This window comes from Xiphophorus couchianus, chromosome 24, assembly GCF_001444195.1.
Source record: "Xiphophorus couchianus chromosome 24, X_couchianus-1.0, whole genome shotgun sequence".
Lineage (NCBI taxonomy): Eukaryota > Metazoa > Chordata > Actinopteri > Cyprinodontiformes > Poeciliidae > Xiphophorus > Xiphophorus couchianus.
Window position 1 is genome coordinate 9,745,159 of NC_040251.1, and position 15,091 is coordinate 9,760,249.

Here is a 15,091-nt window from a genome sequence, read left to right on the forward strand (position 1 = left end):
AGTAAAAAAATCATCTTAAAGTTTGGTGATCTCTAAGTTAGAAAACATACTGCAGATTTTGTAGTGAGTTTACAAGGGGGAAAATAACACAAACATATTTTCATTGAGTTTTAAAGTCTACCGCATAAAAATGAGGCAGTGTAGAACAGGTTGTTGATGACTGTCACCCAGAATAACAGGATACGAATGAAGGATGTTGTTTTGGCATGCATCCATTAGTAACTTATTGCATATATATATAGAGGTTTACACTAATATTGCTTCATTTTTTTATTTTTAAAGGAGAATCTTGAATGTTTATGTCATTATGAGCATTTTCTGTTTCTTATTTGCGTAGTATGAATCAACCTTTGAACTTTGACTTTTTTATCTGCAAAGAGATTCTGCTCTCCTGCCCACCTTAAATAGCCTGCTAGGTTTTTATCAGACAAACGTATCCCTTAATTTAGACCAAACGTTTACCACTTTTATGATTCAAAGATCAGTTTTGCCTTTGGTCTTGTTAAATAAACCTCGTTTAGAGCAGCTAAAGTTCCAATGTTACATGACCCTTTTAAAAAAGATGGCTTTCTGCTAGATGTCTACCCTAGAAATCTTGTTTTTATTTTGAAGGACCGTGTTATCTCTATTTTTCTATTCTATTTCTATTTTTAGGTTAAAGAAAAACTTTTAACTTTATAAGCCAAAGTTATTAAGAGTTGCTGACTGTCAGTTTCTGAACATAAAGATGTTTTCCAGACATTACAATCTGTAATTGCATGTAATTTTAACATGATTTTTACAGATTAATCCACAAATTAAACAGTTTGCTTCAATGTTGCATGAGCAATGTCAAATTAATAATAATGAAACTTTTATTCTGTGAAAAATCTGGAGGTGTTTAAATACCTTCAATAAAAAAACACCTTTTAGAAGCTGTTGTAAATAATAATAATAATAAAACATATTATTTTGGATAAAGTCACATCTGTAAGGCTTTCTGGTGTCACAGAGGAAGAACCCTTGTGACTGGCTAATTTCAGGGTGCCTTTAACTCATTGGCCAGTTGCATGTCTGATGCAACACATGACACACAAGAATCCACTTTTGATCTGGTGAGACACTACATCCATTGAGTCGACCACAAACAAATGCTCTGGAAGAAAGTGTGAGGCCATCGGTCCAACAGCTGAAGCTTGGCTGAAACTGGGTCATACAAGCAATGAAGGATGGTTCTGAACGTAAACTGAGCCAAAATTCTCTCAGAGCTGAATACAGTTAGACTAGTTTGACTTCATATTTGCTCAATAAATAATGACAGTATTGAAGTTGTAGAGTGCTTTTGTTATCAATTTGACAATATGGGTATATGTAAGTGATCTTAAAACCTGATGCAGACCAGAACATGTATTTTTCTAGATGCATGAAAGTCTTGAACTGAGAGCATGTGCTTTCTTTTCACAACAACTCTACCATTAAATCATACATCATACTCCTCAATTTGTTTTGTTAAGTATAATATCAATAATTCACTCTATGTTTCAGTGAGTCTGATTATGCTTAGCTTTACGCCAGCTAAGTAAGTGTTTGCATTATTTTAAAGATGCATTATTTATTGAATTGAAATTCTTATGATAACCCTTGTCATCCACAAAAACAATGCCTCAATTGTAGCCTTTAGTCTGCACACTAAGGTGGGAGTTGGATTCCCCTGTTTGGCCAGTGCACTTCATGCAAACGCTTCATGGCATACCAACGCATAGCAGCCTACTGGTTTTATTGGAGGCAAAGACCTTCACAAACAGGCCATTGATTTTCAGACAGAAAACTGGGATATTTCCAAAGGTTCTCATGACTGTCCCAAATCGTTATGTGTAATAGCTTCTTGTGGTGTTGCACACAATTAGATTAATGGTGCTCTTACCTCGCAGATGTGTTCAGCAAATATTTGACCGTGGGTGCAGTACTGTTTGCTATCCAAATACGAGTAAAGCAGCAGTTCCGGTTAATGTTGGATCTACTTTGGAAGGTTTGCAGATTCTTGTGTTGTGATAATTGTTATATGTTAATATGTTGTTTAAAATGTTTGAGCAAAGCATGTAAGTGCAATGTGTATTTAATGTAAGGATGTAATTTTGGTTGTAGACAGTGCTGCGAAGAAAAAAGGCATAATGGCCACTAAATGTTTTCTTAGGAGTTGTCTGTTTATTTTAGTTCTTGGACTTTCTCAAGGGAATCTTTTTTGTTGTTGTTTGAGACAGTTAATCATTGGTAAATATTTGGTCGCTTGAACCAAAAATGCATAAGAATTATTTGCTTGAACAAAGTGAAAAAGGTTGAAAATTGTCCCCAATTCTTCATATGTCTAGATTTGTGTGCAATGAAACTGGACAAGTGAAGGGGAAAAAAGACCTGGCTTGCAGAATATCAATAGTACCTCAAGAGTGTGTCACCAAAAGATAGAAAAAACAATAGCATTGTGTAATGCTAGCTGTTACAAATAATAATAATAATTAAAAAAATATATTATTTTGGATAAAGTCACATCTGTGAGGCTTTCTGGTGTCACAGAGGAAGAACTCTGGCTAATTACGTATATATAATTTTTCTGTATAGACAGAAAAAATGTGTATTGATTACTACCGTTACAAAGTAGAAGCCTTTGCTCACCTGCAGCTGAAGGATGAAGAGAGGCTCGTCAAATAAAGATTTCAGTCAGTGTATAAAAAACAAATTATTCTCTATTGCTTTTTATTAGAATATAAATTGTTTGTTTTGGAGTAGGGTTTTCAGGAGTTCAGATATGTAATTTGTATTTAAAGCATTTGATTAAAAAGAATAGCACACAATGCTTTCATTTATTTTATTTATAATCATATTGGCTTGACAATACTTATGGTGAACAATTCCTCTGGACTTAATATGTTAAAAAAAAATCACACAACCTGCAGGAAAATCTAATTGCAACATTACAAATGAATAAAAATAATTTATGAGCAAGAACAGGATAACATAGCAAATGTTTGGACAGGTGTTTATTTTATTTGTTCTGTCCTTCTGAATCTGATAGCTTGGATGACATGCAGTCTTTAACAGTCCCAAATTTGGTGGCAAGAGTCCTTACAAAGACTTAAGGAAAAAGGGTGGTGTAATAAAACTACTCCTAAAGGTAAATTTTTTTCAAAAAGGTTTCTTAAAAGATTTAACTGAGGAAATAGAATTAGTTACTAATAAATACTGCCATGCATATGTATTTGGGTATAAATGTTTTTGAGTTCAGTATGCTTGTGAAAATGTGTATTCGAGTGCAATGTAATTGTCTCCCGGTAGAAGGCGGTGCAGATGTCAGGTTCTGCTGAGCACCGCTGTTCAAAAATAGAAGAAGTCAAGATGGCAGCCGCCACCATGAAGGGACCTGTAGTAAGTGATGTATTAAAGAAATACTTTTGTTTCTTGGACATTTATATACAATATGTATTTGCGGAACAAGTGGAAGAGTTTAGGTGTTGGAGAGATAGAAGTCAGATATATTGATATCAGGAGCATTTTTAAATTCATGTCACATCCTCGTGCAGTGAGCTAGCTAGGGAGCTAGCTCCAGTCCCTCAGCTACTAACCGTTATTCTTGTAGTTCAGGTCTTCAGATATGACGAATGTTATCACAAACCAAACAAGAGCAATGAAAGCCAACAGGACACAGATTTGTGGTTCTATCTGCCGTATTTGACGTATATTTTTGGTGAACCTGCTAACGGGAGCTTGGTTACAGGCGGTTGAAGACGTCGTCGTGACTTTTGAAGACCAACAGAAGATCAATAAATTTGCCAGAAACACGAGTCGGATGGGGGAACTCAAAAACGAAATAGAGTCGAAGAAAGTAAGTAGCACAACGGTTTTAAAACTACAGTATTGTGAACATAAAGACTGAACTATACTGAGTTGACCAGAGACGCGTATCTGAAATTACTGTAACGTAACGTAATATTCCTGCTGTCATGATGCATATAAGAACCTTCTGGTGTTTAGTTTGAATTAGAAGAATATACATATTCTTTACTGTCCCACAGTGGGGAAATTCACAAAGGACATATACATATGTAAACTAGTTTAAACGACTTTGCAGAAGAGAGACATTTAAAACATAAGAAAATACGGCTTCTCAGTCATTTTAAAATTGCATAGGATAATTTAAGATTCACAAAATGTGTATATGTATAAAAAAGAGGTGAAGAAAACATGCAAATGACAGATAGAATGTTATTTGAAGTGATAAAACTGCTAACAATAGCAGATATGTAAACGCTTTCTGAGTTTGAGTCATTTGGGAGCAGTGATGTTTATAAAGTTTTTCTGTTGCTGCAAGAAAGGATTTGCGGTAGCTTTACAGAATTGTTATATTTTTACATTAATGTTTGAAATATAACCTCAGTTATTTGTTTGCAGCATTAACAGATACAAGCTGGTACACTTCATAACATTTGTTGACAACATTTTGATCATATCAAACTCATCTAATGTAAATATTACCTCATTATATATAGTAATATTTTATGTATAAATATAATTAATAGTGGTAGGTTTATTTTTATTAAGGAGTTTTACGTCATCCTGAAAGGCTGGTGAGCTGCTAAATTAATGCCAACAGTTAAATAGTCCTCAGTGTAATTGTCTGCTAATATTGCTGTGCAGAAAACGCTGCAGAACCTGCAGGACGCCAGCGATGAGCTCATGATGTTGGATGACGACTCCTTATTGGTCCCTTACCAGATTGGTGGTGTTTTTATTGGCCACTCTCAGGAAGAAACACAAGAAATGCTAGAAGCTGCCAAGGTAGGTGTTTGTCATTTAGCACCTGTTCTTATTCTGTCTTTTCTAAAAGGTTAATATAATATGCTGTTTTGTTGGAGTTATATTCAAGAAGCTTAACATTATAATTTTTAGCATACCTGTATTAAGATGATGACCCTATTGCTCTCTCTTCTGTGCGTTAAATATTTGAGATGCAGAGAGCGGACGTAGTACATAAAAGAAACTAAGATTCATTTTTAGGAGATGCTTATGAACTTGATGTTAACAGGGTTTGAAAAAATGTTTGAATGTCTTTTTAAATATAATGATAATGTCACTCAATAAATGTTCCTTCAATGAGGTGACACATTGAGGTAATCTATGTGTGTGAAGAGTAAAACAAACACAAAGCATGCAATGTGGTTTCCACATGTATTTGTACTAATACAACTGTGTGTCATCAAGTTATAATTTTAAACACATTTTTGATAGAAGTGGAACAAATAGTTGGTATTTTGTAACCAGAGATCCTTTGAAGTTTGTGAAAGCATGGATTTTTCCAGGTAAAGATGAGGATGTGTGGAAAATGATTGCTGTTTTCTGGGTTTATTTTCTATCTCACTGTCCACAGTATCCATTTGTTCATTCACCCATCCACTTATCCACCCATTCATCATCTGTCTGATCGTTAATTTCTTATAAATATGTTGGAACTGTGACTAACATTTTTAGCTCTAAATTGAAATGTGTTGTTTTATTTATAGCTATGACTTTTTTCAACATCTTCAAACATTATGTCTGACCTCTCCACTCTTGTACCGTAGGAGTCACTTAGACCATTGCCTTTCAAACAAGTCAAAATTTACAACTTTTTAAATATTTGGGTTAATTCTTCCTTTAAAAAGACAAAAAAAAAACCCCAAAGCTTTTTATTGGCATAGTTTCAGAACCTTTTGATGATGACAGACCATTTCTCTCCTCTTCCATTTTCACAACCACTGTAGGACTAAATATTAAAGTCGACATATTCTGCATTTGAATCATTAATTGTAGGACTTCATTGTTTTTTGGGGGGGGTTCTGGTGGCTTCATGCTGGACTTTAGTTTGCAGTAAAAATCCCAAATCATTGCTGGTTACTTGACAACCTACTGCAGACCTTCGATTTCACATGTTTCAGGGTAGAAAACACAGACTCGCAGACATATGTCGACCCAAACATTGACAGTATCTTAAGTGCAGCTCGTTTGACATTGGGATATTTTTCCATTGGCACATGTTTCCAGAACTCAATGGTCCCTTCCTTTAAAGCAGGTTTCAGTTGGTCCTCCTCACGAAGATCAATCATCTCCAACTCAACCGCACACTCATCTATGACTAGTGGGACTTTCAAACAGTCTGTCTCAGCATTAAATGGGTCGACAAGGAATGTAATCTGTGGCCTTTTCAGTTGTAGATCACGGAACCGGGCCTGACATGTATGGCAGAATGGCTTTCCACTATGTTCAACAAAAAATATAAATTCTCCCACTCTGTCAAAAACGTCCTGTGTTCATCTTCATATTTTCGTTTTCCTGTGCATTTTTTCCCTGCCATTTTGAGCGCGAAAGGTTTACTCAGATGATTTTACTCTTACTGAAAAACTGCGCACATGCGCATTTGACGAAAATACCGTATTGCACTCAAGCGAAGCGAAACTTGGATATTATAGCGACCCTACAGTATGTGCTAAATGTTACTGGATGTTACGCTGTTTAGAGATTAAAATTAGAGTGTATGATTTCCCATTGTCCGCGAATGCATCAGGATGGATGAGAGAGCGAGGGGGCGGGGGAGTGAGAGTGAGGGGTGAGCAGAGGTTTGTGTGAGAGCAGATGGCGAACGACTGGAAAGAGTAAGGCTGCAAGAGAAACAAAGACTGTTTTTTGTTTGTGTTGTTTTTGCGTGGTTACGGCCAACAGTAATGGCGTGCTAAAGTTGTCAATAATTGACAGTTCATTTGACTACTTTTCATCATTATTGCACGTCTGGCAGAATGCGACTATATGAACGTAAGAGCCGCATGGAACCGGTCAAGGAGCCGCATGCGGCTTCCGAGCCGCGGGTTGGCCATCCCTGTCCTAGCTGATATAACGTAACAGAAATAACACTTTAATAGGCTGGAAATTGGAAGACAATTTGTTTTCCAGTATATAACAATAACAGTATAATGGGGTAAATGTTTTATTCTCAAAATTAGCAGAAAGCCTGCTGTTTACGGTAGGATTCTTTGCATAAGAGGTTCTAAGGGCCATCTGGCTGCAAGACTTGATTCATGAATTTACTCAGGAAAATCCGGATCACAAAGAGAATGTTAACAGGGGCTTTCTATAATGGCTGTTTGTTTTTATGTTGACCTCTTCACATCCAAGACTTTGAGCTACAGGAAGGAATAAAAAAGTTTTTAGAAAAGAAAATGAAGCACCTGCAAAAGTTTGAAAAGCTTCTCTCACTTACAGCCCCTTCTTCGTATTAGAAACCTGCAGGTCAGGAGAGAAAAGTAATGTTTCCTAATGGTTGATTTTTCAGTAACTTCAAGCTGGTTTCACTCACTGAAAAAGATACATTCATAAAACACATTCAAGAGTTTCACAGTGGATTCTGCCTGTCTTATAACTGGACTGTCCACATCTGTTGACAGGAAGGCCTGGAGCAGGAGGTCAAAGGCCTGGAAGAACGCGTGTCAGAGATCCAGCAGGTGCTGGGCGACCTGAAGGTCCAGCTTTATGCCAAGTTTGGTAACAACATCAACCTGGAGGCAGATGAAAGCTAAGCTGCCAAATGGAAACTAGAGGACTTTTACTTTTCCTTCCAGCTCATGCTTCAGATCCTTGATGATGCCAACAAAAACATGAACGTGGATGTTGATTGTTTGTAGGTTCTGGCCTGCGTTTACACTGATGCAGAAGTCTGTGCTTTGATATTGGAAAGCATATTAAAAAGGACAATAACTGTTAAGATTTGGTTATTAAATGAAACAGTGCAGATAATCTCACATGTATGTACTCCCTAATACTTCTTTTTGTGTTTTGTTACTGTTGATAAAACAGAAGTAAAAAGGTGGAACTTAATTTAAACTTGTTGCAAGTCTTACTGTCTCTAACAAAACCCACATTAATCTAACAATTAATGCGGGTTAATTTGCAATATTACAGATAGAATGTTATTTGAAATGATAAAACTGCTAGCAGTTTTATCATTTCAACTGTAAAAACTCAGATTTTCTGCCATAAATATTGGATAGAATCAATACACTTCCCTGATGCATTTGGTTTAAATATGACTATACAACAGTTAATTGAAAAAGAGTTGAAGAAAAAGCTAATTTATCAAGTGTCTTGACTGGGTCTTCATCAGTGTTTTAGTTAGCGTAAAAGTTGGTCACGATAAAATGCTCTGCACTCATTCATTACTAAAATGTAGCAGGTTCGAATGAGTGTTTTTTTGTGATAATACTAATATTTCAGATGGATATTTTACATATAGGTCAATGTCTTCATTAAGCTGAAAAACAGAAGCAGTGAATAAAAAAGCACCATTTAAAAATCACTGCCAGCTGCAATCACTATTTTATCTGTTTAAGGTAAAAAGCACTCAGTCAGGTTTATTAGAAATCAGAAATTAAAATCAGAGCAACCAGTGTCAACTCTGACTTGCAGAATTTATCTGTGCAAAAGTATTCATTAAACCTCTTCCAACATCTTAGAAATGGTGTGATTAACCAATAATGAGTAAAGAAATCCTAGGCATCAAAAAAGGGGATTTAAAATATTTGCATACACAGTAGGCAAATGTACATAAACCTACCATTAACCTCCTTCCACATTTGTCTTTCAATCATGCAATATTATAGGATGAACTAAAATACAACTCAATTATGTCATGAATGCAAAGGCTAGTTAGCATGACCACCAATAGCTGCACACCTCTATAATGATGATCCTGACATAGTTGTTTCTTCACTATTGGCACCTTGAGCTGTGTGTGTACAACAAAGGTCTAATAAACTTTTATTCATGTTTAAAGTTGCATACTGCTGCTTTAAATATGGCATAATCTGATCTCAGAGTGAACGTTCTGGGGGGATCAGCAGCTGCCTTGAACATGCAAGTTATCTGTTTATTGATGGACTCGTAAAGCCTTAGGAAAAACTTCTCAGCAGAATTGATTTTTGGCAGCAACAGTCATCTACAGCATTATTGCTGGAGTCTTCACTTCTGGGACTCTGTAAATGCCTCCTTATTGTCCCTTTTTTGCTGTATTTATTTAGCACTTCCTGACTGCTACTTAACCGTTTCATTCCTATGGATGCTGTCTGGAGGGAGAAGCTTACTCCTGCGTGTATTTATATTTTGACTGTAATACAGTGTAATATGTGTTGTGGCTCAGCTCAGGTCGTATTGAACCCACTTTAACTGCTGGATTTGTAAAGCCTAAAAACTGAAAAATTGCCAACTTATCTAGAGTCGGTTGGTTTTTGTAAAGAAAATGGCAAAGCAGTAATCAAAGGTCATTTGGTAAAATTACTCTGAAACCATATGCATGTGGAGCAAATTAATAACAAAGCAACAATGTGGATTTATCAAAACTATATCAAAACTCTAGCATAGATTCAGTTTAATTTAAAGGCATAGATCGATTTTCTATGCTTGTCCAATACTATGTAGAGTCAGAGGAGACAGGGGCCAACTCCAGGAATCAACCGGTGAGAGTTTGTGTACAGTGCAGACAGCAGAATGCTCTCACATTCAAGCTGCGCAAATTCAAATTGAAATTAGTTCTCACAGTTTGTTACCTAATTTATTGCAATAATAATGATTAATTCTTCAGCCCTCCCCTTCATCGTGAGTAAACAAACCAAAAATAAAATGTTCTGTATCAGTGTCCCTGCTGGCAGTGGCTCCCTGATGTTTGGACCCTTTGAGTATCCATAAAGATTATTTTTATTCTGCTGCAGAAGGATGGGGGTATGCACTCAGTTGTTGTGAAAATACTCCACCCTTTGTCCCCCCCCCCCCCCCCCCCTCCCCCACACACACCTCTTTTCAGTCAAATATTGAGAATTAAACCTATGAGAAGCTTACAAATCTAAGACATCTGGACAGGCATTTTCCCAAATTACTTAAATATGTAGTTATCTGAGTGTTAACATCTGAATTTGTTACATTACATAATTAAAAATTCTTATTTCTGGCTTTTAACAAATTCTAAAAAACTTTGGTAACCCTAACTGACCTTTAACAGAAAAGGTTTGATGGCAGATAGCAAAGGAACAATTTTTACATGCATTTTTATGCAATGTATAAAATGATCTGTTTTCATGTTATATATTTTTTTGTTTTAAATTAACTCACATATTTGGTTTAAAACATATGGATAAATTCTGGTACAAGAAGGATGATTTTCTGACGTCAAATTAATGCCAGAATATAATACCAGCCCAAATGTGAATATCTCTTTGATCGCAAACCAATTTGAATTTTAAAAGTTTTCTGTTCCTATAGCCATAAAATGAATGAACTTCAGGTGTAAATTTTATTCCTTGCATTGCTGTTAGGACAAATTTCCCCCTCCTTTTTGCTGGATGGTTGGTGGCCCTCTCAAATATCAACAGTGCACACACCTCATTAAACTGCATCCTGGAGTGTGGCCCCCGTCAGCTAATAAAACATCTAAAAGAAGAACCGGAGAACTTGAATTCATAGCAGACACCACTGGAGGATCAAGATCTCAATTAACAAGTCTTTCCTCCCGGTAGGTTTTTCTGCTGCAATGATTAAGAGGAGCTGCACCCACACAGGCTTGTCTTTATGAACAGCTTGTTAAACCTTGGGCTCAGAGGAACACACATGGAAATGACTGGACTTATTTCCCCGATGGCCTTGTTTACTCTCTGTCTCTGTCCCCGCTCTTATTCTCCTTAGCTGCTTGTTTCCTATCTATTTTACTTCCCTGCTTCCGTTTTAACTACAAGCACTGAATGCTGATACATTCGAGCCCTCCAGCTGAAGTGCAAAAGGTCTTTGACAGTTTTTGCATGACCTTGTTCTAGTTTATTGCCAAATAAAAAAAATGGACTAATAAGCTAATATATTATCAAAGTCTGCTGGAGGGCTGTTAAGGCCCTTTGCTTTTTCAACTAACGCATAGATTACCTTGAAGGAGCACCATGTGAAGTCAATCTAAGGTATACATTGGATATTTCCTGAATATTTTTCAGGCTTCAAGTAACAGCTGAAACATGCCAGTGGGTGTCTCTGTCTCTCCAGTAATTTTACAGTGAATCAACCGCTTTGACTTTAGCTTTAGGAAAAACCTTTTAGACATGTCTGCACATTGCAGATATTTAAGAATACGCCTGTAAAGTTCACGTCACGGTTCTGGCAGAAGAATCCTGAATAAGTGATGGAGAAAAGTTCATAAATATTTTCATGTGAGAACAAAGTTCAAGCAGAATGAATGTGTGTGTTTTGAGTTTGATATGCATCAAATAGAGCTCGATTACATTTTCTATTCTTAATGAAGAGATCTGTATTCTTTGCAGGTCTGGAAAGCCAGTGCACCGTCGCCTGCTTTTAGTTCAGAGTTTGTGAACGCTTCATTGTTTTTCGCTATGGTGAAAAATTGTTTGCTCACTGTCTGCACATGTTAGGCTAAATGTCAGGAGAGTCAACCCAGACGGCTTGAGGAAGCCACAGCCGTTCTTCATCACTTCCAGCTGTTGTCTCAGGCAGGCCCTATTCATTACACACCATCCTCTGCCTCGCAAAAGCACAATGCAGCACCTGTCAAACGGCAAGCTGAGCCCATCATGGACAGTAATGCATGTATTTGTAGAACTGAGAGCCCAGTAGAATGGAGCAGACTGGATGTTTAGCTTGTTCTTAGCTCTGTTAAATGGCTAGGATGCCATGTGTATTAAAGTTTGATGACTTACAGTTAAGGAGAACAAAAACAAGTGAAAAAATGAAAGGTTTTGAGGGAAGGCTTGAATTAAATATTACATAAACACAGTAGTTCCATTAAAATGGACAGTTATGAGAAATCAGGCAGTTTACCTTCTTGTTAGAAAAGCTGAGTGCAGATCCGTTCCCCCGTTTTTGGAAATTTATCATTTCATTTCTGTTACTTTTGCGCACATAAAGTTAGCATTATGAGTTTTAATAATGACATCACTAAAAAGGATAGGCATAGATCTTTCAAAACTGTGTGCTTCTTGAATGCTACTGTGAACCTACCATGTTTCCTGGAAAGGGTTCTGAAAATGGGAACTCCTGGATTGGTTTGGCTTAAATTTATTTTATCCCTGCTTCACAATTCTTATCTTGTTGTCACACATAAGTCAGCAACCTTGGAGTAGGTTAGTAAACAGGTGCAGAGGTAGTAGCATTCTTTCTGGCGAGACTGACCTCATTTTTTCACTTCTGAAAATTGCCTACAAATAAAGTAAGCAGAAAAAAATCTAATATGTGGACATTCTGAGCCGTAAAAGATTAGTGAATTTAAATCAAGATGATTTGATATTCCAAGTGTTTTAGGAGGTCATGAGATATGAAACGATACAAATCTACTTACCTTCAACAGCGTGCACATGAGAGAATAACAGGGATAATGTACTGAAAATATTAAGAGAAGTCTTGAAGCTTCAAATAAAATTGAGTGTTGTGAAGAGACAGTGTGCCAGAAGCCATCAAGGACACCACAACAGAACTCAGAATGCAAATGATTAAAGAGTTGCTAAGCTGTGTGTAACGTACAACTGGTAGAAAACACTGAACGTGCCAATACTTTGTACACCTCTGATTGGTTCAATCCAATTAAATTGTAAGATTCTGTCAATTTTAACACCGATGAACAAAAAGCTGCTGAAGAATTCCTTCACTCCACTTTCTGCGATTGGGAACTTTGTGTGTTTCTGTGTGTGGAAGCACAGCCCTGTGCGGGAATATATTCTGTCATTCATTTCATTACTGTCCATCAAGCTGATCAGCTCCGACAATAACGGCCCAATTCCACAGTGTCAGCCGATGAATCATCTGAATGATGAAGACAAGTTTGTATATAAACCGATCCCTCGGTGAGCATCTGGGAAGCAATAAGGACTTTGAAGTGCTCTGAAAACAAATTAAGCATCCCAGAACCAGCATCCAGTGGTTTAGTTAAACATTTGTTTGTCTTCAATTTATGATTTGCCAAATTGGAAATGGAAATATTTAGCCATGCACTGTTAAGCCTAAGTATGTGGGAGTGTGAGCTTCTAAGCTTCCATCTATTATTTGTGTTAACCAGAAGTCCCAGAAATATATTTCTATCATACATGTCTGCATCTGCCATTAAATTGTTGCCTTACCATGTGGTTAGTGATAGAAACTATTAGAGGACAGAAACAATTAGAGGACAGAAACTGAAGTTTTCTAACAAATTAGCTTATTGAAAGACATTGAACTGTCACATTATAATTTTTTATTTAATTTGGTCACTTGTGGTGCCACTAGAAGGGAAGAAGTCTTAATCATATTACCTTAGCCCTGATTGAGTCTCACAAACTAGTCAATTAACGTGACAACTCTCCAAAGAAAAACTACTTAATAAATTCTCATAAACATGGCATTCATACGGAAGAGGATTAGGGCCACCGAAAAAAAAAAAAAAAATTCTGACTTTAAAGTCAGAATTCTGACTTTAATCTCAGAATTCTTTTTTTTTTTCCGGTGGCCCTAATCCTCTTCCGTACATTCAGTAGAGTTGGTGGTCAAAACTTCTTACTTCACTGTGAAACCATGCCTTACAGAAGTATTCATTTCCCTTAAACTGTTCCACATTTGGTCCAATTATAACCACAAACATTTATTTTATTGTGATATTTTTCAATAAACAAACACAAAGTAGCATCTAAAATTCGAAGTGGAAGGGAAATATTTTTACAAACAAATATCTGAAATGTGTGATGAGCATTAGATGGGAAGTTTGTCTCTCTTTGCATGGCTTCTAACAAAGAGCCAGCTCTTGACTTATTATCTGTAGTCTCATATTTAGCTGAGCTTGGCTTGTTCTGTTACAAAACGCCCATTATTCCTGATAAGATACTTCTAATAATGACTCTGTGTCAGAAGTGGCCTAACTCAAGGAGTTTGACACAGATGTTTCTGTGTGCTAGCTCTTGAAGCTCTGACTCCAGGTACACTCAAGACTTAGTGAACTCTTCAGTGGACTTTTTTTTTCCATAAAGAGAGAACATGAAAGCTCCACACAGTAGAGGCCCAGCTAGGATTTCAAAATCAGGAATAATAGGATGCTGACTTAAACATTTTTAGCGACGGTGCAGGATTTGAGCTAAGGAAATTGAGATAACTGTCCATGACCGTAATTGCAAGGTGGATGATTTCGTCTTTGCCAAGAATCTTAGGTGGCAGTCATACGATTGTGGGGGTGAATGGATGAATGTGAAATTCACGGTAAATCACATTAAGGAACCTGGCTGGTGTTAAAAGTTACATGTGCAACAGGGAATCTCACAGCTAGGTCCATTATCCAGCTGTGTATGTGTGCGTGTGTACCATTCCTCTAATCGCATTCACTCAGGAAGAATGACTTTTCCCCATTTACTCTGGCAGGATGTTCCCAAAGTAGAGATTTCAACCAACGACCCTTCAGTCATATTAGAGTTGCACCGACTCAGCTCTACTGTCACCTAATTAGTTTCAATTTATGGCATAACAACAGCACTGAGAGGGTTTGTTGTAGTCGTCTCCATAGCCATAACTCCTCCAGCGTACACGTTTCCCTTCTTCAGTGAAACATATCCTAATTAATGGACTGAAGTAAAAGTGGGAAAACAAGGATGTATTATAACTTGTCCTTTTTTCCCCTCCCCCTTCCAATTACCGTAAATGTAATTGAAGAACAGTGACCCAAATTTCACCCTTGAACATGTGCTTTTTGTGTCCAAGCAGGAACAGACTCAGCATTATTGTTTAAGTTCAATAAAATGTGATTCATGTGTTTGATGAACTCCTCTCAGGTCCAGGTGTTTTCACCTCGCGTTCAGTCCTTCTGTTAACACCTCAGCATGGTGCCATGGTGTGTGTTTTCACTTCAGCTCCGGTTTCAGTGCTTCATTCAGCTCCAGCTGGCGGGTGGAACTTTGATTTGTGCCAAGAAGCTCATCCTGCCAGCAAATTGTCTGTTGAATGCTTTCAATTAGGCCACTCGACCAACTCAGGAGAGAATAGCATGAAAAGGGGAGGCAGAAGGGTGCGAAACATTGCAGCACAATTAAGACTGGCT

General features: G+C 37.1%; 1 protein-coding gene across 1 annotated transcript; it reads left to right on the top strand.

Annotated features, from left to right (window-relative positions):
- Positions 1–3,268: 3,268 nt before the first annotated feature.
- pfdn4 (prefoldin subunit 4) lies at positions 3,269–7,881 on the top strand. The gene is made up of 4 exons (XM_028011732.1): positions 3,269–3,399; positions 3,749–3,856; positions 4,669–4,809; positions 7,446–7,881. The coding sequence occupies exons 1-4, from the start codon at positions 3,322–3,324 to the stop codon at positions 7,575–7,577; spliced, it is 459 nt and encodes a 152-aa protein (XP_027867533.1). The 5' UTR covers positions 3,269–3,321; the 3' UTR covers positions 7,578–7,881.
- Positions 7,882–15,091: the final 7,210 nt, after the last annotated feature.